This window comes from Exophiala bonariae, assembly GCF_035927105.1.
Source record: "Exophiala bonariae strain CCFEE 5792 chromosome Unknown scaffold_26, whole genome shotgun sequence".
Lineage (NCBI taxonomy): Eukaryota > Fungi > Ascomycota > Eurotiomycetes > Chaetothyriales > Herpotrichiellaceae > Exophiala > Exophiala bonariae.
Genome location: NW_027042501.1, coordinates 29,256 through 51,011, shown reverse-complemented (window position 1 = coordinate 51,011; position 21,756 = coordinate 29,256). Strand labels below are relative to the sequence as shown.

Here is a 21,756-nt window from a genome sequence, read left to right as displayed (position 1 = left end):
TCTTGCCATAGTCGGCACCTGACTCGGAACAGTGATCGGCTTGGGCGCATCAAGCTTCGGCACCTGCAGGTTATCGTCCTGACTTGCGCTCAAACTATAGTTCCCAGCAGAGAACAGAACCTCGCTGGTTGCATGGAAAGTCTCGGTGCCGAACTGTATGGTTCCTAGATAGACCTCCTGCGGCATGAAATTGAACTGCCATAGGTAGTGGACGAGAGGAGAGAAATCGCCAGACGCGTGCGTCAGATTGTGTTCTGGCAGCCAAGAGAATACTGTCTGCCCTTGCGTGTTGTTTCCGTGGTAGAGGAAGCTTTGTGAAGTATTTATGTTAGCAAGGGGTTCGAAGAAGAGACATCGCTGTTATTGGACTGCGACAAGAAATGCTTACAATCTGGTCCCGTTGATGACAAACTGGTCTTTGTCTGGACTTGAGGTATCAATCCCGACCGGATACACATTGTACGAGTACGAAAGCCAAACCATGATCTCGTAATGTGGAAGGTCTGCCTGCGCCTGTGTCTCGTTTGCGTCGAGGAACATGTCCAAAGCGACGTTGTATTGTACGTCATTGTCGTTCAAGGCTTGCTCTCGCGCCTGAGTATCTGCCTGCAGAGCAGATGTCACATTGATGCCCCAGTCGCCCGCGAATGCGACCGCTGATAGCTGCGTGAGAGATAAGGGGTATAACGGGGAGTCGAGTTTGAAGTGTGGGTATGCGTGCACTTTGTCCGAGTTGTTCAGCCATCTCCATGTCGCGTCGAAGGCTGTGCCATTGTTCTTCACCTATCACAACATGTCAACTCATTCCCCTGCACATGCTGTGTGGCTTACCTACTGTCATACAAGTGAATCCGGAATCGTCATTGCCCCAAGGGTTGTTGTAAACTAACTTAGACGTTACGGCTTGTTAACAGGAGCAGAGTATAAACATACAAACATAAGGTAGTGTAGTCGAGTTATAGTAGCTATCAGGACCTGAATTCCCACATTTGGTCACTGATTGCGCGATGCAGGTGCTGATAAAGATGGCGAGGCCAGCTGCAGTCAGAAACGCAGTATTCATCATCTCCCAGTGTTCGGTTCAACAATGATTGAGAGGGCATGTTGAGAGATCGATTGGGTGGTAGAAGGTACATAAACACTGGCATAACGCACATGTTACCCGGAATAGCTTTTCTGGTGAAGTCGGGGAGTGTCCAAGCTTTCAATTTTCCCATGCTTTATGGTGGAAGAACGATTGTGCACGGATCAAAGAGGTGCATGCAGGCAGCGCTTTTCACTTACATTAGCATGGCCATCTCAATGGTTGACCTGAGCGAACCACAAACGAGTTGGCAACAACTGTCAAGGCTTCCTGTTCATTGGTGGTTGCCACGATAATGTAATGGTCCGGGCACCATTGATGAGCCGAGCTCAGAAGGCTTGATTTTTGATGGTGGCCCGTGCCTGTCAAAACCTTGACAACGACCATAGGGTCTGCTGCAAGCCTGTGGCTGATTAAGCAACACATGTATACAAAGCCTGGCAGAGGCAATTGGCAGACATCAATTACAAACACAGAAGGTACTCATGGTAGGCGATAATCACGTAAGGCAGATGCTTGATCTAACTAGATTGAAATGAAGGATAAATATATGTCTTGGTGCTGCGATCATGAAAACTTCAGGCTGCGATGATGTTCGTACAATATACCAAATTCACATCGGTAATGGTGGATCAAAGGTGGTGAAACCAGCTTGCGTATGCTCGGTAGGCTTTCAATATAAAGAAATCGTCGTTTTGCCTTCATTCCAACCTGTATGAGCTGCGGTTATAGCCCGACAGCCGTCTCACGTCTGCCAAGACCTTGATTTATGATCAGGAGCGGCGATGCAACTCCGCTATGTGTACAGCCCGAGACGCCAGCGGCTTGTCGTGATTGTAGCTTTGGAGTGAAACACTTTCAACATCTTGTTCATGCTCATGACTAGCAGGTGACTCAGAATCAAAGGATGTCCGTGAAAGGCGTGCCGGTGGCCGAGCCTTGGGTGCGATGTGATGACCACTATGTCGATATGAACGTGATGGTGCGCGTCGGAATGAGTTTGAACGAATTGACGCATGGGCGTTGGAGAGCTGCTGAGAAACTTGTCGTTTGAATAGCACCTTTAGTGCAGGAACTGAAGCACAGATGATTGCAAGATGAGCTTCCATATCAGTAAGAGCCTAGTCAAAATCAGTGTGAGCTTTCATAGGATGGAGGAGGGCTTACGAAAGTTGGCCACCCCTCCCAAGTGATATCATGGGTTCTCGGACCAGGCTGATAATTCATGGTAACCTTAAGCAGAAAATACAATCGTGCACAACCGACCCCAGCAGTTATGAGGCCCGCAGAGAATAGGACGCATAAGCCGATACGCTGGCGAGTGGTGAGGGATAGTCTTGCAGTCAACAACATGGGCAATACCGAGGAATAGATATCGGAAAAAACCGAAGCTGCTGCGCTAAAGACAATAGGAAAACGTTCATTGCCGCACTGGTAGCTCCTTGTATATTTCGGGTTATAGGAGTTCCAATATGCCGGTAGCGGTCGACACACCAGCATAAGCTCCAAGGTGAGAGCAGCCGTGTAGAGAAGCGTAAAAGTAATCGCCGCCCAAGTCAATCTAATGAACCAAAAGGTACGACTGCCAGAAGATATTTTTCGATATACCATGAGGATGGAGATTTTGGTGCAAGCAGTTCCCCATAGAAAGAAAATTTCGATGAGCCATGCTGCAAGGCGAACAAATTTCAAACGATCGGGTGGAATATCCCAAAGGTGCTTGTTCCAGCCCCATGTAGTAAGAGCTCTGTACTGGGCATAGGTCTGGCCAATTGAAAACACCTGGGAGCAAGGTCAATCCTGTAAACCACGAACCGGGTCTGGACATACATATCCCGCAAGAAGCAGTCCATCGTCGAGTCCGACCGACTTGAGGAGGTAGTGACGGGAATATAGTCTGAGAGCGACCACTATCGTCGTGATTACCGAGGTAGCAATGAAGATAGATGGGTGACCACGTGTCTCTGGGTTCTCGTAATTGGGAGCAGGCCAGCCTGTTGGCCATGCGGAAGGCTCCACAGCTACCGACATGATGATGGGTATCCCATGAAACGCAAGGTACCGAGAAGATTCGATAGAAAGTAAAGATAAGAAAACCAGGATGAAGTACGAGAGAACCAGATATAATTAGTTTCCGTCCATCCTCCCCCGCAAGCATGTACCTGCTCAACTCCTGTAAGGAACACTTCCCCTGCTTTTTCGTTCCCGTGCCTGTGGAGGCATATGCTCTCATCCCCTCAGTTTTAGATTTAAGTGAAGGCCCAGACAATCAAGTCTGCATCATCTTGCGATAGTGCAAGGGTGGACGCCTGCACGCTCGGAGCACGAGATCATTAGTTTCCGCTTTGGCGAGGTGTCCAGCCATGGTAATTGCACTGTGGATTCCTGCTAATCGTCCGGCACGTCGCGAAGGTTCAGCCTTACCCATTTCCTGCGCAACCCCAATAATGTACCGCTTTTCGAACGATGCAATACCTTCTCCTCCCTCGAAGAATTAACCCGAAGTGCTTTTCGGTGTGGCATCGCTGCTGAAAGATGCGTCCAGGGATCGACGGTGACGTTGAGTTTGCCCTGAATCTCACCAAAGTAACGTTAATTTTGTCAGGGCATCTTCGAAGCAACAAATCAATTGTGGAGACTAGGCCGGTCGTTGAGCTAAATCAGGAAGCACACCTCCGAGCCATGTGCGCCATCCTCTGCCAAAAAGAGTTTGTGCTTAGGGAGGGCAAGAGAATGAGCAACGTTCCTCAGGGCGCTCCAGGATCTTCGGCTGAGATTCAGGTTCTGAAACAGCTGTTAGAACTTACTGTTGTTTGCATTATCAATCGACTTTTCTGGTTACGCCGGCATTGTTCTATCCACTATCTGGAGACCGGGTTTGACTTTTTAATTAGAATGTATGGAACATCGCCCACAAAGTCAAAAGCTCTCCCACAGTTCCATTGCCGTTCAAACTGAGAATTCTGGGGTAACGAAAAAGTCTAATGCGACCCGTCGTCTGGGTCCTGGTCCATTCTGCTGCCTATGAAGGGATTCCAGGATCCGAATTGCCTAGCGCAACAGCATTCGGCAGAGAGCTTGCCAGCCGAGGCCCAGTACTGACATTGAGGAAGACTGGATCACATGTGCTCTTCAGAGTTCGGTGTACAAATTGAAACTTGGAAAAGGAGAAGCAGCTATTTTGCCACTTTGAATCGTAGGTCTTCCTCGCTCGAATCAAGTGAAAGACGGCTACCAACGGATATTGAAGTACTGTGTTCAGAACTCGACGGTGTTCAACTGCAGCTCATGAATTTTTGAACTGCAAGAATTGGCCTTGGCGCCAAGCTTCTTTATTTGCACAGACGTCAGTTTTGCTTCGAGTCCAATTTGGACAAGTCGCGAGTCTCTTGCATCGACATTGCTTTCGTTTTCGTTTTCGTGTTCGTGTTCGTGCTACATGAGATATCGGGTAGGTACCTTAGTTGATTTGCGGCGTCATGGTTCGATCTTTCTTGATGCCATCTGGTGATGGATCAGAGATCCAGGTGCACATTACGGAGCCTGCAGTTCGTGCGCAGAACTTAGGTCTCATCACCTGGACATCAAGCTTCATTCTTGCCAGTCTGCTCCACAAGCTTGAAGTCAACATCTCATCAAAATCTAAAGTTCCAGTCCTAGAACTTGGAGCGGGAACCGGCCTCGTTGGTTTGACTGCCGCATCCTTATGGAAGAAGCCTGTCTATCTAACAGATCTCTGCCCTATCGTGCCTGCCTTGTCTTCCAATATTGCATTGAATACGGCGACTGTCAACGACCTCGTTAGATGCGGATCTCTTGACTGGAGTGAACCTGACTTTCTGCTTGACGAAGATGGGCAGACAATCTCGGCCCACACGGACAAAGCTCAAGTGATTCTTGCGGCCGACACCATGTATTCAGAGGAACATCCTGAACTATTATCGAAAGCCATATTCAAATGGCTATCGCCCGATCCATCCGCTCGCGTGATCATGACTTGGCCTATGCGTGTCGCTTACCTCGACCAGATTCGAGAAATATGGGCAATTCTTGAGGTTGGAGGGTTGGAATGCATCTTGGAAGGCAGGGAACAAGCCAAAGACGACCATTGGGACGACGAAGGTCTTTGTGAATGGAGCGTGTGGCAGTGGAAAATCAGTTAGTTACTGATCCTATTCACGTCGCGTCCTCTTCGTTCACCATGGCCGTCAATACTCTTGTATCAGTGCTGGTCTATGATGCTCATTTGTTCTGTGCATCTTGTCGGCCGACCCAGTCAACTCCCAACGATGGACCGAGGTTTCTGGAAATGCTTCGCTTGAACACGAGAGCTGTGTTCGTCAGGAGCAGTAAATGAGGTTCGCCCCAGGAAACTATCATTGATGCGCCTTCTTCAGCTTCACCGTCAGCCCGCCGCCTGATAGATTGAAGGACATGCTACAATTCAGTTCTGGAACACTAATTTCACGGCTTGCGATGCATTCTCTGACATTCCTGTTAGCCATTTCTGCTTCAGAGGCTCGATCTTCCACGATTTCGTCCAATTGTCGTACCGAAAGTCTTACGAGCAGTATCGACCCGACGTCCGCCACAGAGGTTGCCATGGTCGAGCGATCCATGTGTTGAACTCATCACCGTCTGTGCATCTCCTTGGGTACGTGGTTTTCCTTCTAGGAGGCATCCGCGTCGCTGAGCCTGAACAACATGTCTCCGTCATGCCTTGAGCCAACATTGCCAGGTCGCGCGTTGAAGATCTCGCATCCTTGCTCAGGCTGAAATCACATCAGCATCTGGTTGCATCTCAGAAACCGCCAAGGAGAGACTGTCAATGAATTTTCATGGCTGATTCTATGCCTTTTCCTGAGGACAACATGGCGTTCACGGTGAATACACAGCCTAAGGTTATCTAAGAAAGGCATGTTTGCCGAGGACGGGTTCGCCCCGTACGCGACATCTCAAGTTGCCTTCCAGTCTCATAGTTAGAACACTACTGAGCTATCTACCTTCCGTATTTGGTGTTTCTGACAATGCTGTTCGCAAGCTGCGGATGTCGCGTGGTAAACGAAGTCACCCGTGGATAAAATGATTGGCGGAAGATGAACGACACTGGGTATCATTTTCCCAATTTATCGATAGCAAATGTCGTGATTTATCACGTGTATGGCATCATGAGCATACTCGGCCAACGGCACCACAGGATTCTACCTACTGTGGACAATCATACTCGTTAATGCCCATGATTTTTCGAGAACGGCTAGCTCTTCCAGCATGGTGTGTTCTTCAAAATCCTTATCTCTTCGTATGTGGCGTCATGATGGGAAGCTTGGCTTAATACCAGCAAATTTCTTCGTTATGCTTGTGCTTTTATAAACCAGTATTACCTGCACCATGCACGTATAGGTCGACTCAATCGTAACGCCACGAAAGTCAAAATGGGTGCCAATGAAGCTTCTCTCGAAGACAAGATCGCACCCGCTCCAGCTAGCCCAGAATATCTCAACAGCTCTTCTGCGGATTCTGCCAGTCTGGATGATGAATATCAACTCTACAAGCGGAGTGATGTAGAAGATACCGACCATGTCGAGGCCAAAAAGGTCCTGCGCAAGATAGACCGCCGTGTCATACCAATTCTCACTCTCATCTATATGATGCAATATTTGGACAAGAATGGTATCAATTATGCTAGTGTTTATGGTTTGCAGAAGGGCACCCATCTCCAAGGGCAAGACTACTCATGGCTCGGATCCATATTCTATTTCGGTACGGGTGTATGCCCAGTATCAATTTCTGGAAGTATGCTGACCTGCAAGGTTATTTATGGGCACAATATCCGGCAGGTTATTTTCTACAGAGATTCCGGATTGGCAAGGTGATTGGTGCCACGACCATAGCATGGGGCATCATTCTCATCACAACTCCGGCTTGCAAAAGTTTCGCAGGAATTGCTGTGAATCGATTCCTTTTGGGTTCGTTCGAAGCAGTGGTCAATCCAGGGTTTGTGCTCATTATGAGCATCTGGTACACTGCTGCGGAACAACCCTTGAGATTGGAATCTTACTACTGCACTAACGGTGTCGCGACCATGTTTGGAGGGTATGCCATCTCATCTACTCCTTTGGGCTTAGCTAACTAGCCCAGACTCATCGGCTACGCCGTTGGCCACATCACCACAGGACTTCCACGCTGGATGTACGTTTTTCTGATCTTCGGCTCAATCAGTATCGCCTTGGGCATCGTGGCTTTGTTATTCCTTCCGGATCTTCCATCTACGGCAAGATTTTTGAGCGATCCCGAGAAAGTCATCGCCGCGAAAAGAGTTTCGGCGAACCGACAAGGTATCAAGAATCGACACTTCAAGAAATACCAGATGTGGCAGACAGTTAGAGACCCCAAAACATGGATATTGTTCGTGATGGCAGTTGGTGCTCAAGTTCCAAACTCTGCACTCACGCAATTTACATCTATCGTCATCAAGTCTTTCAACGTGGACACTTTGGGGACTCAGTATCTTCAAATTCCCGGAGGTGCTGTGCAATTCCTCGCTCTTCTAGGAGGTGGATTTATTTGCTCCAAGTATCCCAACACCCGCTGCATTGCGATGATCACAGCAAACACAATCTGCATTATCGGCTCTGGCCTCCTTGTAGGACTACCAAACAGTAACAAATGGGGTCGTTTAGTTGGCCTATGGCTGTGCTACTTTCAAGGTTTAGGTTTCAGTATGAGCCTGACTATGGTCAGTTCTAACATAGCTGGCTACACGAAGAAGCAGCTGACCGGTGCTATTCTCTTCACTGGATATTGTGTTGGAAACATTATTGGTAAGCAGGAATCCTGGTGTGGCGGCGGATTTGCTGACCTACCAATTACTCAGGACCTCAAACCTTCAAGGATAGTGAGAAACCAGGATATCACTCTGCCTATGTGGCCATGGTATGTCGCATTTGCTCCAACCCTAAAGTTGCTTAGTGTGATTTGAAGGCTGATATTTTTATGCTCGTAGATGGTGGGCTACATCATCAAACTGCTTGCCATCATTGTTCTCTACATCTACATGTATCTGGTCAACAAAAAGCGAGATCGCGAGGCTGCAGCAGCAGGCACAGTTGAGGCAGAAATCGAGAAAGCCGCGATTGAAAGTGGCATGCATGATATCACCGAACTTGACAACAAGGGCTTCAGGTATACGCTCTGAGAATCTGCCCTCTAGAATTCAACCCAACTTGTCCTTCGAACTTCTACGATATGACCACATTGCTCTGCATGCTACAGTCCGGTTTGCTCTTAAGCATGCGCCCATATTATGAATGATGTTCAATCTACAATTTCCTCCAGCCACTAACTGTGAGGGTGTGTGTTCCGAATTGAGATTAGTGCCTTGGAATATTGAACCACCGTCTCGGTTGATGATCATTAAGATTTTGGTCAAAACCACTTTACACCATAGGCCTGCAGTTCTATTTGGCAAGAAATGCAAAGTCATCCTATGATCTGATCCAGAACCTTTAGTGATTTCCTCAAGCTGTCAAACCCAGAACCACTGAGGTCTCCTCCCAGTTCTGACTCTAGCCTTCTTCCAGCCGCTGCATCATATCCGTGCTGAGCATTATCTGGGAATTCTGCATGTACTGATACTCCAGCTGCTTGGAGCTTCTGCACAGCGACCTCACTCAAGGTCACCGGTACAGCTGTGTCATTTTGACCATGTACAATTAGGACGGGCGGGAGATCATCCAAGCGACCAAAGGTCAAAGGGTAAAGCTTCCGGTGTTCGGCAGGAATCGCTTCTACTCCATTCTGCACAACTTTGTCACTTAGGCCTGGAACACCTGTCATATAATCAGGGAAGGTAGCATCGATATGAAGAGTAGAGACAATCTTAAGCCGAGGATCTTGTGTCGGATCCGCAGGAAAAGCATAACCCGTAAGGACAGGTTTGTCTTTGATGTTCTTGAGGTATTCTCTAGTTTCGGTGGTGTCGAATACAGGCTGACCAAAGATATTGCTCCCTTTTGTGAGGTAGTGTACGTTGATCATGTCAAGCATTCCATAAATTAGGAACGCCACAGCCGGTTTTGCTTTGACAACCACTGAAGTTGTCAATGCTAGAAATCCACCAGCGCTAGAGCCTGCAACAACAACTGATCCAAGTTCCCTGTCGATGAGACTTGAGAGAGACTCCGACACCCAATGGTAGAGATCTACAGCATCTTCGACTGAGTCATGAGCCGTCGTCTCCGGAATTAGTCTGTAGTCTGGGGTGACAAAAATCCAACCTCGGTTGACAGATGCCTGAGCTAGCCACTCTGGAAGAAACGTATAACGCTCCCCAAAAACCTAATATAAGATGAATATGTGGTTTCACAAAGCTTCGACTAAATCTTACCAGGAATCCACCATGGTAATGTATCAGAACGGGAGCAGGGGAACTTGGCTTTTGTCTGGGGTACAGCACGTCTGCACTCAGCACAAGATCCCCAACTGTTTTGAAAGGGAGAACCGTGTTCACATAACCTTCGTAGCCTTCAATCTCTTTCGCCATACTGCAAAGCACTCAGCGAGCAAGATAGTCTCAATTGGAAGATTGAACACAACGGCGGCCTCACCCTATATGAGAGTGAGATTGATATCAAACTCGAGGGTTCAACACTTCGGAATTCTTCCGATATTCACACCTCGGTTTCGGAACACTTCTTCCATGGCCCACCTCGGTTTCGGACTGCTCGCAATCTCGAATTGGATTGTCCAGACATAAGCAGCGTAACTTTTTGTTGCTTTGAGTTTTGTTTAGGAGCAGTCGTGAGCGACGCGACGTCATGGACAGGATGGTGTGAGCGCGTATCTGCCGACCCACACTAGCCGCTTGGTCAGCTAGGTACAAGGTCAAACATAATGCCGATGAACACTCCGGTTCAGAAAATAAATTTCGATGACAAGAGTGCTGAAGACCTTCTTGCCAAAGATACAATGCCAATTGATGATCTTAAATCACGAAAAAAGATAATTCCTCTGTCAAGACCGGAACTGGCATACAACCCTCGTAAACATGCTCGGCATCACATTTCTGCAGGTACTGACTGACCGACGTATAGGTGCAGCCTTGCACGTTACCTATTCGAAACTGCCCCTTCATCTGCGAATGGGGAACTCAACCATGTGAGGTCCATCGATGCAAAAAATCCTCGTCCGAAATGTTTGTTCATGGGACCTAGGCCTTCACTTGCTATACCATAAACCCCACAGTTGTTGAAAGAACCTTAGACTAACGGAAATGTGAGCTGCGAAGGGGCTCGCAGCATGTAACGAACACTCGTCAGCACCTGGTCTAGGATAGGTATTGGCTTGGACATTCGGAATCTTCGGGCTAGTGGAGTTCACTAAGAGGTCCACTGCTCAATTGAAGGAACGGAAAGCCATAAGCAGTTTCAACATGACCATATGGAACATGCGCCACGTAGATGTGGGAGATGCTCTTAGATTTCCTCAGGATCTACTACTTGACCCAAGTACAGGATCTAGAGCATCTGCCAGCTACTATACTGGGGTCTGTGTGGAAGCAAGCAAGCGAGCAGCCAACCATCAGAAGTCAATGGCCAGAGGCAATGGCGGGACCTGTATCTATGGTACTGAGAGGGCGACCTCCACACGGCAATGAAGATGCTGAGCAGCTTGTGTGAATACCAAGCCACAAGTCCATAGACGGGTGCAAATGAAACTGATGATATCCCACACTCACCCAACAAAGGAGATTGCAGAGTAAACTCCATTTTGCATGTGGAGATAGACTTGACAGAGAGGGGCTCTGACATGTGTCAAAACACTCGTTATTAGTCCGAATTGTAAATGGCCCGTAGATGGCTATTGTCTACAGTCTACACCAACGTTTCCCTGAGAGTTGAATTCCTCTGTACCGGGAACGGAGTGCATGAAGTCGAAGCCCTGTCGCCTTGGTGGATTCAATGGTCTACGTCACTTTAAGGGTGGCCCCCTCGGCCCCTGCAACGCTTAGCCCTTCCGAAGTTTACAGGGGGCGGACAATCCAAGTCAGGTAACGACTCGATACTCGTACCAAGGAATAAGGGGTGCCAAGGGATCTCATCTCTTTCCCCCGCGATCCACGCCAGCCCACAGTAACGAACAATCAAATCCGTTGCGAAAGACTTTGTCGAGATCGGAGGCCGAGTAAGCGTATTCAACCAACTGCAGCTGAGCGGATGATACGGACAATCGGTTAGTATGAAGCATCAGAGCCGCTCATTTCAGCCACAAAAAGGGCTTGGCTGAAGCTGTGCTATGCCTGCGTCTTATTGTTTTGGCTGCTCAAGCCGAAAACGGTCCATTGGATTAGTCTTGAGTTTTTGAGACATATTGCAGAGGCAATGCAGCCATCAAACTTACGATGAGCATGCATGCAGTGATGGGACGCTTCTACCTTGGTTACCGGAATCACCAAAGAGCGTCTCTCCTGTGGCGCTCACGCAATGAGCGGTAGATGTTCTCTCATATCCTCCGCCCTTGGCCGTGTACTACAAGAAATCTGCCGAGTCAACTGAGCTTCCGTGAGTCTCCTTCCTCGATATTGTGAGCCTCTGGACCTCGCACAATCTCTCCACCATGATGAGTATTGAGGTAAAAATGGCTTTGGATGAAGATGAGGGAATTCGAAGCTCTAGCGACTCTAGTATGTACAAACTTCAAACTTTCCAACGTGTCATGAGCTGACGAATGTTTAACTTAGTTGACGAATCTACTCCTCAGCATGACCTAGAAAAGCAGACTCTGCTTGGTCATGACAGCACAGATCTGGGAATTGCTGACTGGAGTACGGGCACATCAAATAACTGGCTCGCAGGCACAAGCAAGAAAAATGTCGTCAATTTCCTTTGTGTCTTGCTTAACACGACCTCAACGGTCTGCATCGTCTTCATCAACAAAATGTATGATCCATCCTTAGCGATAATTTCTTCATGACAGTCATAAGCTCATTACGTTGATGATTAGCATTTTTCAAGACCCCCAGTTCCGCAAATTTCAGGTCGGCACCGCTGCCTGGCATTTCATAGCAACAACTGCTTTGCTCTTTCTGGCGTCATTCAAGCAATTCGACATTTTCGCGCCCATAAGAATACCGCTGAAAGAAATATTGCCGAGTTCAGTACTCTTTGTCGGGTTTCTCATCCTTGGTAACCTATCGCTCGCTCTGAACGACGTTTCCTTCTACCAACTTGCTAAGATCATGACCACACCAACAGTTGTCGGCCTTAATTTCATCCTCTTCCGAAGGCGGATTTCGAGCGCATGCCTATCTACCATTCTTGTCTCATGCCTCGGTGTCGCACTGACTAATGTGGAAATGGTCACATCCAATCCTTTTGGCGCCATTGTCGCCATTGCAGCATTCGTGATAACAGCGTTCTACCAGATTTGGATTGGCAAGAAGGTCGAAGAACTCGAAGTCAGTGCACCACAACTACTCTTCAACCAAGCCCCAGTATCGACCATCATGCTACTGCTTTTGCTGCCCTTCACAGACAAGATTCCAGATTTCCGGGTCGTCGAACCAAGCATATTGGCAGCTTTCATTTTCTCGGGTATTCTGGCCGCAGGTCTGAATCTAAGTCAGTTCTTGATTATCGGACGCACGTCCGCCGTCACTTTCAATGTTGTTTCCAACGCTAAGAATGTCATCATCATTGTGCTTGGGTGGTATAGTGTTGATCAGGTCCCCTCATACATGGACATTATGGGCGTTGTTCTAGCCTTGAGTGGGGCTGCGGTATATTCTTGGCTGCGAAAATAGTGTGGCATCGGACTATATTTGTTCCACTGAGAATGACATTTTGTCGACAAAGGCTGTATCACCCAACCTGTTTATTGGAAATGAATCAGGTGGCTAAGTGCCCTGTCCTACAACAGAAGTTATTGCGCGCTGGATCGACTTTCAAAGTCAAGGACAATCTGCATCGACAGCGTGCCAATTACGACTACGCTAGAGAAAGGGTCAATGATAGTAGGCGGGATTTTACGCTTACAAGAAGCAGCAACTGAGCCAGTATGCCTTATGCGATGCATATTGCAGTTTGCATCGTATTGGCAGCAATTGCGTGGAATTGAGGATCCGCACATAAGACCCCGTGGACGTGAGGTCTAACTTAGTAACGGAAGATGAGAAGAGAGCTCTGCCAAGCCGAACCCTGATGCTCTTCAAATAAGTGGCATCACAGACTTGTCATTTAGTTAGATACACTAGTTGCATTTGCAATGGTTCCTATGCAATTGAACATTCATCGGTTTCAACAATATGTGCTTTGCTCTCGATGTACAGTGTTGCCTTACCTTAGAGGTCTTTGACTATCATTCTGCTTGAGATCCGACACAGAAAATTGCGGTAGATTCGACCATGGCCTAGGTAGAATATGTGGAGCTTTCATCTCGAAATAAATAATTGACACAAGTTGACAGCCGTCGAAATTTGACATTGAGCATATTTAAGTCCTCGCGGGTGAATATGCGTGACGTGCGGCTGGACTCAGACGCGAGTCCCCCAGTGGGCCAATTTTGGCCGGTCCGATAATAAAGAACCTGGGCTCTGGTAGAGTCATTGCGATGACTGGGATTCTCTCGGGCGTTGAGCCATAGGTACGGATGCTGAAAGCATGCCAGAATGCAGGGGTAACTTGTGAGTCTCACGCCTTCGACTGTGGCTGAGCAGGCTGAGCCGCAGGGCTGGCTGGGCGCCTCCTGCAGGATTGACACCCACCAGTGGGTAGCATACGGGGTAGGCCGTTTGTTGTATCCGAAAAATGGGTCAAATATTGTCCCTACGAGTGAGGACAGCATAATGAAAAAATAACTTGAATAATCCTGCCCCATTTTCCTATCCAATGCTGGGCCTTCCTTGTTTGCGGAAGAACAGAGTTTCGTCCCGATCTTCACCCATTCTAAACACCTCAACGGAGTCGAAGTTCATCCTAAGTACCAAGTCCTCTGTAATGTCAAATGGTGGGAAAGCGTACCACTTTTGTGCTTTTGATCGGAGATGATGCTTAAGCAGTTTCCTTTCATAGCCTCTTGGTCTTTGATCTTTTTCCAGTCGTACCAAAACATGGTCAGGCTCTTGGTTTTTGAAGTGCACCAGAGTCGTTCGCAGAGCTGGAATACCTGCTGTTGTGAGAGAATGAGGCTCAAAACACACTCTCCAATGTGGTGACGCCGAACAATTTTCAACCCTCAGTAGTTGGTCTTCGATAAAGCCTCGATGAACATTGTTCATTGTATTAAGCGTTGTGGTGTTTGACAGCGCGAGACGTTTGGCTTCGGCACCGTTGATGTCTGGATTTTTGACAAGATAGGAGGAGCCTTCTAAGCCACCAGTCCATCCCAAGCCCCCAAGATCATCCAGGGGCTCATTTCTTTCCAACTGAACAAGGCCTTCAATCTCCTTCCGAGTATAATTCGTTGAAACTAATAAGATATCTCTCCCTGATATAACATATGTCTCACTCGCGTTCTTCTTGAACCACTGACCATCGAAAAAATCATCCCCATGAAGATCATAGTACACGCCATAAGACAGTCGGGATCCGGGAAGATTTTCGTCCGATCTTAGATAGCCGTAACTCCAATAACGCTCTTCAGAAGATTCAGGCATCTTGCCCTTCAAATACTTCGTGAAATGTTCCGGACTTTTCATTTCTGGGAAGTTTTTCCAGGCGGCGGCGAGATCCTCATCTTCGAGATTGAAAGCTGTCAACTGGCCTCCAAGATAAATCAGAGGGAATTCCCCTGTTGATGTGAGTAAGGACAGCCGGGAGAGGATATTGAAAGGATAACGTCTGAAATCGCCCGCAAAAGTGTCAAGGTCCATCCAGGCCCAGAAGGAGTTTGTAGGCTGTGGGAGAAGGTCGTTGAACACATTTCCACGTAACGGTCTCCAATTGAAGTTCTTTTTATCCTCTCTCGTCTCAAACTCCTGGGCTACTTCATCGTACTCAGTAGGGGTGCAATTCCATCCATGTCCCGATGAGCAGAGGAAATCTACGTGGCGCCGTTTCCACTCCTTGTCGTTCAAGCAATGAATCTTGACGTTGCCACCCCAAGTGACGTTTATTCCAGCTTTCTCGAAATCGAGGCAAGGGTCATCCTCCTTTTGCACGCGATTGATGAATAGTAAATCAATGACATCTGAGTTGAGCTGAATAGTGTAGAAGAAATGCCGCAGATATGATGGAGCCTGATCTGCATTCCATGCGACAATGACGGTCAGCCTTTTTTGCGCAGGTGAAAGTTCTGAAACTCTTGGAATCGTAGCAAAGGCGCCGGAGAATGGAGGCACATATGCACCAAGGGTGACAGAACCATCTCCAGGTGCTGGTGAGTGAGACGAAATTGAGAAGCGACGTTCACTTTGTATGCGAAAGGTGAACGTTAGAGTCCAAAGCACAAGGCCGGCCGATAAGATCATCAAAAAAGATCGCATAGTCCGCATGTTGATAAGAATGTTGAAGCGATGTTTCTCATAAATAGTCGTGTACTCGCTCTAAAATGTTTGTCAGCATCCTGTTGAGTTGGGCGTCTTGAGAATTGTATCCATACAAACAAGAGTTCCGGAGCTTGACCTTGTACTCTACCGTCTTCGTGTCGATCGAAGCTCTGATCAACATTGATAGACTGAATTTCTAACATGTTTTCAAGAGGTGTACAGAATCCGGCAAGTGAGGCAATCCTGAAGTATAAACGACTAAGAAGGTTAGAGACATATGGAGGACTACGGTCATTCTGACGGAGTTGTTGCTATTCACATGCACACTGTTACGATAGATCCTCAACATCTCAGTCTCTCCTACTCCTGAGTCCTTCATGAATACTGTGGTGCAACCTGTGCGTCAATTGCTGAAGCCGGTACATGGATACCAGGCTCGGCCAGAAATTAGCTCTCCCTGAACACTGTGGGTCAAAGCGGTGGGTCAAGTCAGGAAGGTACATCATGTAGCCAAGATGTGCAGAGCTGAGGCCCTGGGCTACTTTCATGTGCATTTGGCCAGGGTTCGAGTATGCGGGTTGAAGCCATTCTCTTATACGGAAAGGATACTCCGCACTGGCTTTTCCCACCGGCTTCAAGAAACGCCACTATGCACGCCCGAAACCCAAACCGAATGACGCGAAACCTTAAAGTCCGATATCGATCCGAACCACTCCTACATCAACCGACAATCTTGTGGACCACCTTGTGACTGATCGCCGGTACAAGTTCCTAAGCGAATAATCGGAGTTTAGTTTCATGTGAGCGGTATCCATCTTCATGCCGTTCCGCGTTGACTTTCATACCCATGAGTACTTAGTATTTCAAGATTCGTACCTTCACCCGTGGCTTCCACTAGTTCGCGTTTGAGGAAATTTGAACTGCAAGACTCTTCATCAGCAGGCACCTCATCGGTACAAACCCGCTTTGTATTGGTCTCCAGTATGGATTTCTCGGAGCGTGCAGGGTATGAATTCTCTATCTCGTGGCTTGCAACTGACAAGTCTTGTACGCAACGCCCGGAGTAAGCTGGCTGATCTGGAGCACTCAGGGGCATGAGATCTCCTTGCGAACAGCAAGACAAAAAGTCCTCAGGGGGGGGCTCGACCTGTTGTAATGCTACTTCTTCGTACCAGCTCGCAAGTTCTTGAGGCAGCAGCTCGATATCTATCGGGAGGCGCCAGACTAGTAGTCACCTTCAACCCATCACTCGGGGAAGCAGTCTGATTCTGTTATCTACAAACAATTTTCTGATCCTTCTCCGCATTCTTAAAATGTCTGACCACAAGCTACCACAATGGCCGACTACCCAACCGTCATCCAAGGGCCCTATATATCTCGGCATCCTCCATGTGGCACGAAAACGGATTGCATGGATGATAATTTGTATCATAGTTGTTGGTTCAATGTTTCGAGCCCATGAGGCTTTGCCGCATGCTTTTCGACACAACTCGACAGCAGACATATATAATGGAACTCTTGGAGTATGTATGATTTTCATAAAGCTACCGCTATGTTTAGATGGCTGATGTTCTACTGATAATAGTTTGAAAGATTGTTTGCCATCGGTTTCGAAGGCCGCACTGATAAACGGGATGCGAGAAAACTTGCCTCAGCCCTAACTGGCTTCGCTATTGAGTGGCTTCCAGGTGTATCTTCTGCAGATATCCCGGAAAAGGCAGTACCCCCGGTAAGTGCCCTACGAACCACTCAATGAGCTTGGAAAAATCTAATGTCGTCTAGACATGGGACACTGAAGAACAGTCATCTGGGTCGTTGGGTTGCTGGAGAGCACACATGGATGTTGTTGCGAAGTGAGTAATAGCAGGCCATGGCTAGCAGGGTCGTACAGATGAGGCTAGTATGCTGACAACCGAAACTGGAACCAGAGTCGTTGCAGAGAATATCCAGACTGCTTTGATACTAGAAGATGATGCTGACTGGGATGTGAATATTAAGGAGCAACTCGTGGAGTTTGCAAAAGGTTCCAAAGCTCTTCAAGGTCATAATTCGCCTTTGAGTCCAATCTCTCCATACGGTGATGATTGGGATGTTCTGTGGGTCGGACACTGTCGAGCTGGATCAGCTTGGGAGGACGAACAGGATATGTGGGTCATAGATGATGATCTCACCGTACCAACCACAAATCACCGCCATGCTAATTGGCGAAATGACTGGTTGCCAGAACCAGTGCAGAGAAATGGCACTCGAGTCGTCCTCAAGACTCATGGTGGAATGTGTATGTATGGATATGCCATCAGCCAACGTGGTGCAAGGAAGATCTTGGCTGCATTGTCAGTTCAATCTCAGAATATGCCCGTTGATGTTGGTATGAGCGCATTATGTCGTGAGCGGTCGGTCAAGCCATTCAAGTGCTATGCACCTTATCCGCCATTATTCGCCAGCCATCGACCTGCAGGTCCAAGCTCTCGAGACTCGGATATCAGAAATAAAGACAACAAATGGCATGACGCTTTCTCTTTCGACATTGTCTACAGCACTGCTATGAACATCCTACGCCTGGTGGAAGGCAAACAGTACGTCGACGCTCAGTGGCCTGATGCCGAGTTCACTCGGATTCCTTATGGCTTGGAAGCAAGGGACTTGTGGCAGCCCGGATATCTGCAGCGGGTGGACAATCGTAATCCAGTCAACAATGAAGCTAAGCCATCCATTACGACCTAACATGCCGTGTATAGAAAACAGAAATCCTGTATATCTACTATATGCTCCCGAGCGAGAACCAAGATAACCCGGAATCGCCCTCGCCCCCAAGATCATAGGGAACTCTTGGGCATCCAATTTGGCTCAAAATATGTATCACAAATGAAGCTGTTTGCCGCCGGTTTATTGGACTAGATGCCTCGATCAAACCTCATTGTAGGCCATATGGGCGAGACTTGGACATACCAGTTCGACCTAATAACCCAAGGTTCGCCCACACGGCTGTTCAGTGGTTAGACTCACACTTAACACCTATGAAAAGGTTGGGATGGAGACACTTGATCACTACAGCCGGGATATTAGCTCTAGGGCCAATCGCGATGCTAGAAGCTGCTTGAACTCTAAGTTGTACTTCGAGACACATCCTCCCGTAGCATAGGCCAATGGCCTGCGTCTCGATAGCTTCCGCAGTGCGTGTACCTATTCCTCGTGCAACGGCTGAAACTGTCCAATCGCCTTGCCATGAGACCAGAAAGTTCGAGGAAGAAGCTGTCCACACACCAGATCAATCATACGTGCGCTAAGTACCTTTTAAGACAATGCTTGACCGTGAAACTAGTCGTAAATCCGGCAGGTCTGCGCCATTTACGTTCTTGATGCTCTCAATCACCAATGTGAAACGGGAGAATCTTCTGAGGACCCTCAGAACGAACTATATAACCTATTTCGCATGCTGTGAACGCAACTTTAGGCTGCGTTGCGTAAAATTCGTCATATTCGGGTGCCAATGCCTGGCTTAGTGTGTACACACTCCCATCGGGATGCAGGGTTTTCCACGGCTTTAAGCATTGCTCACCTTTGCAGGACTTGAGGACCATCAATACAGCATCCAGTCGGGGGAGAAGGGCTTTGAGTGACTGTCCATTTACCTGGTCGGAAGAAGCATATATATTGTTAATTTGATAAGGATCGACCTGTTTGGTGACGGATTCTCAGCCACTATCAAGATGTCCAGTGTTTTGAAACGCTCTGCCAGAAACGTTACTTACCTTCATATTGTACAATTCATGTTCGTTAGTGCACCAAACGGTGTACAATAGATCATAATCCTTGCTCACTATCCGCATGGCTTTGTACGTGTTCTTATGATAACGTGCTGATATAATCTTAGCTTCAATGACGAAATTGAGATATTCAGGGCCTTAGCGAATGTATATCGCTAACAGCGAAAGGCTTACTGGGAGTCCCAAGAGGTCCACCCATCTGGAAGAGTCTCTCGCCGCCGGAATCACCCCAGAATTCTATTGTAACGTGATCATGCATTGGCGAATCTGTAGCATTCTTCATTGCAACCAAAGAAAGTGGCATTGGAGTACCATCAAAGTCGTCGCGTAAAGGGATGCCAGCGAGTTGCAGGATCGTAGGTGCAAGATCGGTATGCGATGTAGCGAAATTCACAGTGTGGTTGATCGGGATACCTGGTCCGCGTATTAAAAAGGGTATATTGACATCTTCCTCAAAGGCACAGGTTTTCCCGGGCGGGAGTCGATGCTGACCCATGTGAAACCCGTTGTCCGTAGTATAGATGATATAAGTATCGTTAAGGATTCCCTGTTCGTCAAGCTTGTCGATTACTGCCCCAACTAATTCATCGACAGATTGAAGAGCCTGTAGTCGCTTGCGATAGAACTCATCGTTTGCCTTGATCACTGTATCATTTGCTTGGGCTAGCTTTCCAACCCAGCTAACCCCTTGCGGCTGGGCACGGATTCGCAAGGTCAGCCCGAGCCATTACGACATTGATCTGTAGAAGACACCAGTGCTATCGTACCTTACTTGGATTGAAACTTGGCCCACGGGGGATTGTCGCGTTCGGGAACAGGCCCTCATGACGCTTTGCGGGTACGGGGGGTACGAATGCAAAAACCCCTGGGCTAAAGAAATCCGTTTCGGTATGAGGTGCAATCGGTGCAATCCCCATGAAAAATGGTCGATCTGTCTTCAAGGTTGCTTCTTCTATCCATTTTTCTGCGGTACTCGCAATAACATCAGTTGAATATTGGCCTGGCCGAAATATGGGAGGAGTAGTATCTGCTTGCCAGCAGGCATTGTTGTAGACGTACGTGCCAGGATCTACCAAATCTAGAAGGAAATATCAATAAAGCACATAACGTCACAAGCACAGGCCTTACAATTCGTATGATTCCATCCAGCTGGGTAAGGGTTATTCCACGTCATAATTGAATGCGCATTCATGAGCTTCCCTGTGTAGTAGGTGTCGTAACCTCCAGCCTGGAGCCAGACAGGAAGATAATTCTTGTTGTGACCTTGCTGGATAAATTTTGGATAACCCCCTGATACAGAAGTTTCAGACTTCAGCGCGACCCAAGAAGCCAAAAAGGAGTAAAAAATCACGTACCAAATGGTGGCGATACGTCCGTCACGTTGGTATTATGGGCCGCTTTACCTGTGAGGAGACTAACTCGCGAAGGGCAACATAATGCGATGGTACAATAGTGTTTCTTGAAAGTTGTTCCCGCGTCTCTCACCTGCTTCATCGTAATTGGCATATAGTCGAGCGAGGATAAGTGTAAATCTTGATCATCAGTGATGATAAAGACAATGTTGGGTCGCTTCGAAGGGGTCGGGGCCGCCACACCCAGGCAAGCGATCGAGGCAAGCACCGCCCACACAGATGAAAACATGATTCTTGGTCGGACACACTAAATTGCTGTTTTGGAATGTCTCCGAACTTGGGCTCTTTATAAATGGGTAGATTTCATGCTGTATATCGCTAAGCTCTGTGGGGAATGTCGCTAAAGTGATTCTTTAATTGCGGGGGTTTTACGGGGATTTGGGAGTTCAGCCATACCCAGCTGCTCAAGATCATCCGTGGGAACTCTTTGCCCCGTGTCCTATGATAGAAGCTCATGGATGAGAAATGGGTGTTCATGTGCGATATCGAAATGTCGAGCAAAGCAATAGGTAGAATGGAATTCTGCGTCCGCAACACGCCCACTAGCTGTGGACTGGGAGAGGGCTGATCGCATCTAACTTTTCTTAACCGCCTTCTGCGAATTGAGGACTTCAGACGACGCGCAATCTGTTAACTTGGGAGCCAAAAAATCTCAGGAGGCGTCATATATCCCTGGCAGCTCAGTGAATTATCTAGTGGACCTGCTACCATGATCCCTGATTCCACTCGTGGGAAGGCGTTATGCTAAATAGCGGAGTGCGGTGAGCTGGGACTGCTATATCTTGATTCTTAGGCCATCTCGACTCACTCTGGTAGCTCGGTCACCCACCAGCCGTCCGAATTGCTTCCACGGTCTTGGAAATCGATTGTTCCTGTATCACAAAGGGTTTCAAAGCCTTCATGATGAAGTTATAATGTTATGTTCTCTCTATCTTCTAGTTCGCTATCAACCACAATAGCCCTGCTCACAGAAGGGCTCTAACCCCACCACTGCGGGAGGACTCTGGGGAT

At 47.9% G+C, this 21,756-nt stretch overlaps 8 protein-coding genes across 8 annotated transcripts; 4 read left to right on the top strand and 4 right to left on the bottom strand.

Annotated features, from left to right (window-relative positions):
• Window positions 1-384: 384 nt before the first annotated feature.
• On the bottom strand, window positions 385-864 carry LTR84_006721 (uncharacterized protein; the record flags this gene model as incomplete). The annotated part of the gene is made up of 2 exons (XM_064850279.1): window positions 385-783; window positions 844-864. 2 exons carry the CDS (start codon window positions 862-864, stop codon window positions 385-387), a joined length of 420 nt encoding a protein of 139 aa, XP_064702761.1.
• A 3,699-nt stretch (window positions 865-4,563) lies between these two features.
• Window positions 4,564-5,247, top strand: LTR84_006720 (uncharacterized protein; the record flags this gene model as incomplete). The annotated part of the gene is made up of 1 exon (XM_064850278.1): window positions 4,564-5,247. The coding sequence occupies one exon, from the start codon at window positions 4,564-4,566 to the stop codon at window positions 5,245-5,247; it is 684 nt and encodes a 227-aa protein (XP_064702760.1).
• Window positions 5,248-6,516: 1,269 nt separating this feature from the next.
• LTR84_006719 (uncharacterized protein) lies at window positions 6,517-8,279 on the top strand (the record flags this gene model as incomplete). Its single annotated transcript, XM_064850277.1, has 5 exons — window positions 6,517-6,844; window positions 6,895-7,177; window positions 7,223-7,905; window positions 7,959-8,017; window positions 8,088-8,279. The coding sequence occupies 5 exons, from the start codon at window positions 6,517-6,519 to the stop codon at window positions 8,277-8,279; spliced, it is 1,545 nt and encodes a 514-aa protein (XP_064702759.1).
• Window positions 8,280-8,563: 284 nt separating this feature from the next.
• Window positions 8,564-9,626, bottom strand: LTR84_006718 (uncharacterized protein; the record flags this gene model as incomplete). The annotated part of the gene is made up of 2 exons (XM_064850276.1): window positions 8,564-9,421; window positions 9,471-9,626. The coding sequence occupies 2 exons, from the start codon at window positions 9,624-9,626 to the stop codon at window positions 8,564-8,566; spliced, it is 1,014 nt and encodes a 337-aa protein (XP_064702758.1).
• A 2,093-nt stretch (window positions 9,627-11,719) lies between these two features.
• On the top strand, window positions 11,720-12,884 carry LTR84_006717 (uncharacterized protein; the record flags this gene model as incomplete). The annotated part of the gene is made up of 3 exons (XM_064850275.1): window positions 11,720-11,765; window positions 11,823-12,021; window positions 12,086-12,884. The coding sequence occupies 3 exons, from the start codon at window positions 11,720-11,722 to the stop codon at window positions 12,882-12,884; spliced, it is 1,044 nt and encodes a 347-aa protein (XP_064702757.1).
• Window positions 12,885-13,961: 1,077 nt separating this feature from the next.
• LTR84_006716 (uncharacterized protein) lies at window positions 13,962-15,769 on the bottom strand (the record flags this gene model as incomplete). Its single annotated transcript, XM_064850274.1, has 2 exons — window positions 13,962-15,623; window positions 15,680-15,769. 2 exons carry the CDS (start codon window positions 15,767-15,769, stop codon window positions 13,962-13,964), a joined length of 1,752 nt encoding a protein of 583 aa, XP_064702756.1.
• A 1,110-nt stretch (window positions 15,770-16,879) lies between these two features.
• On the top strand, window positions 16,880-18,290 carry LTR84_006715 (uncharacterized protein; the record flags this gene model as incomplete). The annotated part of the gene is made up of 4 exons (XM_064850273.1): window positions 16,880-17,089; window positions 17,152-17,295; window positions 17,349-17,419; window positions 17,495-18,290. 4 exons carry the CDS (start codon window positions 16,880-16,882, stop codon window positions 18,288-18,290), a joined length of 1,221 nt encoding a protein of 406 aa, XP_064702755.1.
• Window positions 18,291-18,931: 641 nt separating this feature from the next.
• Window positions 18,932-20,974, bottom strand: LTR84_006714 (uncharacterized protein; the record flags this gene model as incomplete). The annotated part of the gene is made up of 6 exons (XM_064850272.1): window positions 18,932-19,198; window positions 19,319-19,425; window positions 19,508-20,027; window positions 20,101-20,411; window positions 20,462-20,623; window positions 20,689-20,974. 6 exons carry the CDS (start codon window positions 20,972-20,974, stop codon window positions 18,932-18,934), a joined length of 1,653 nt encoding a protein of 550 aa, XP_064702754.1.
• Window positions 20,975-21,756: the final 782 nt, after the last annotated feature.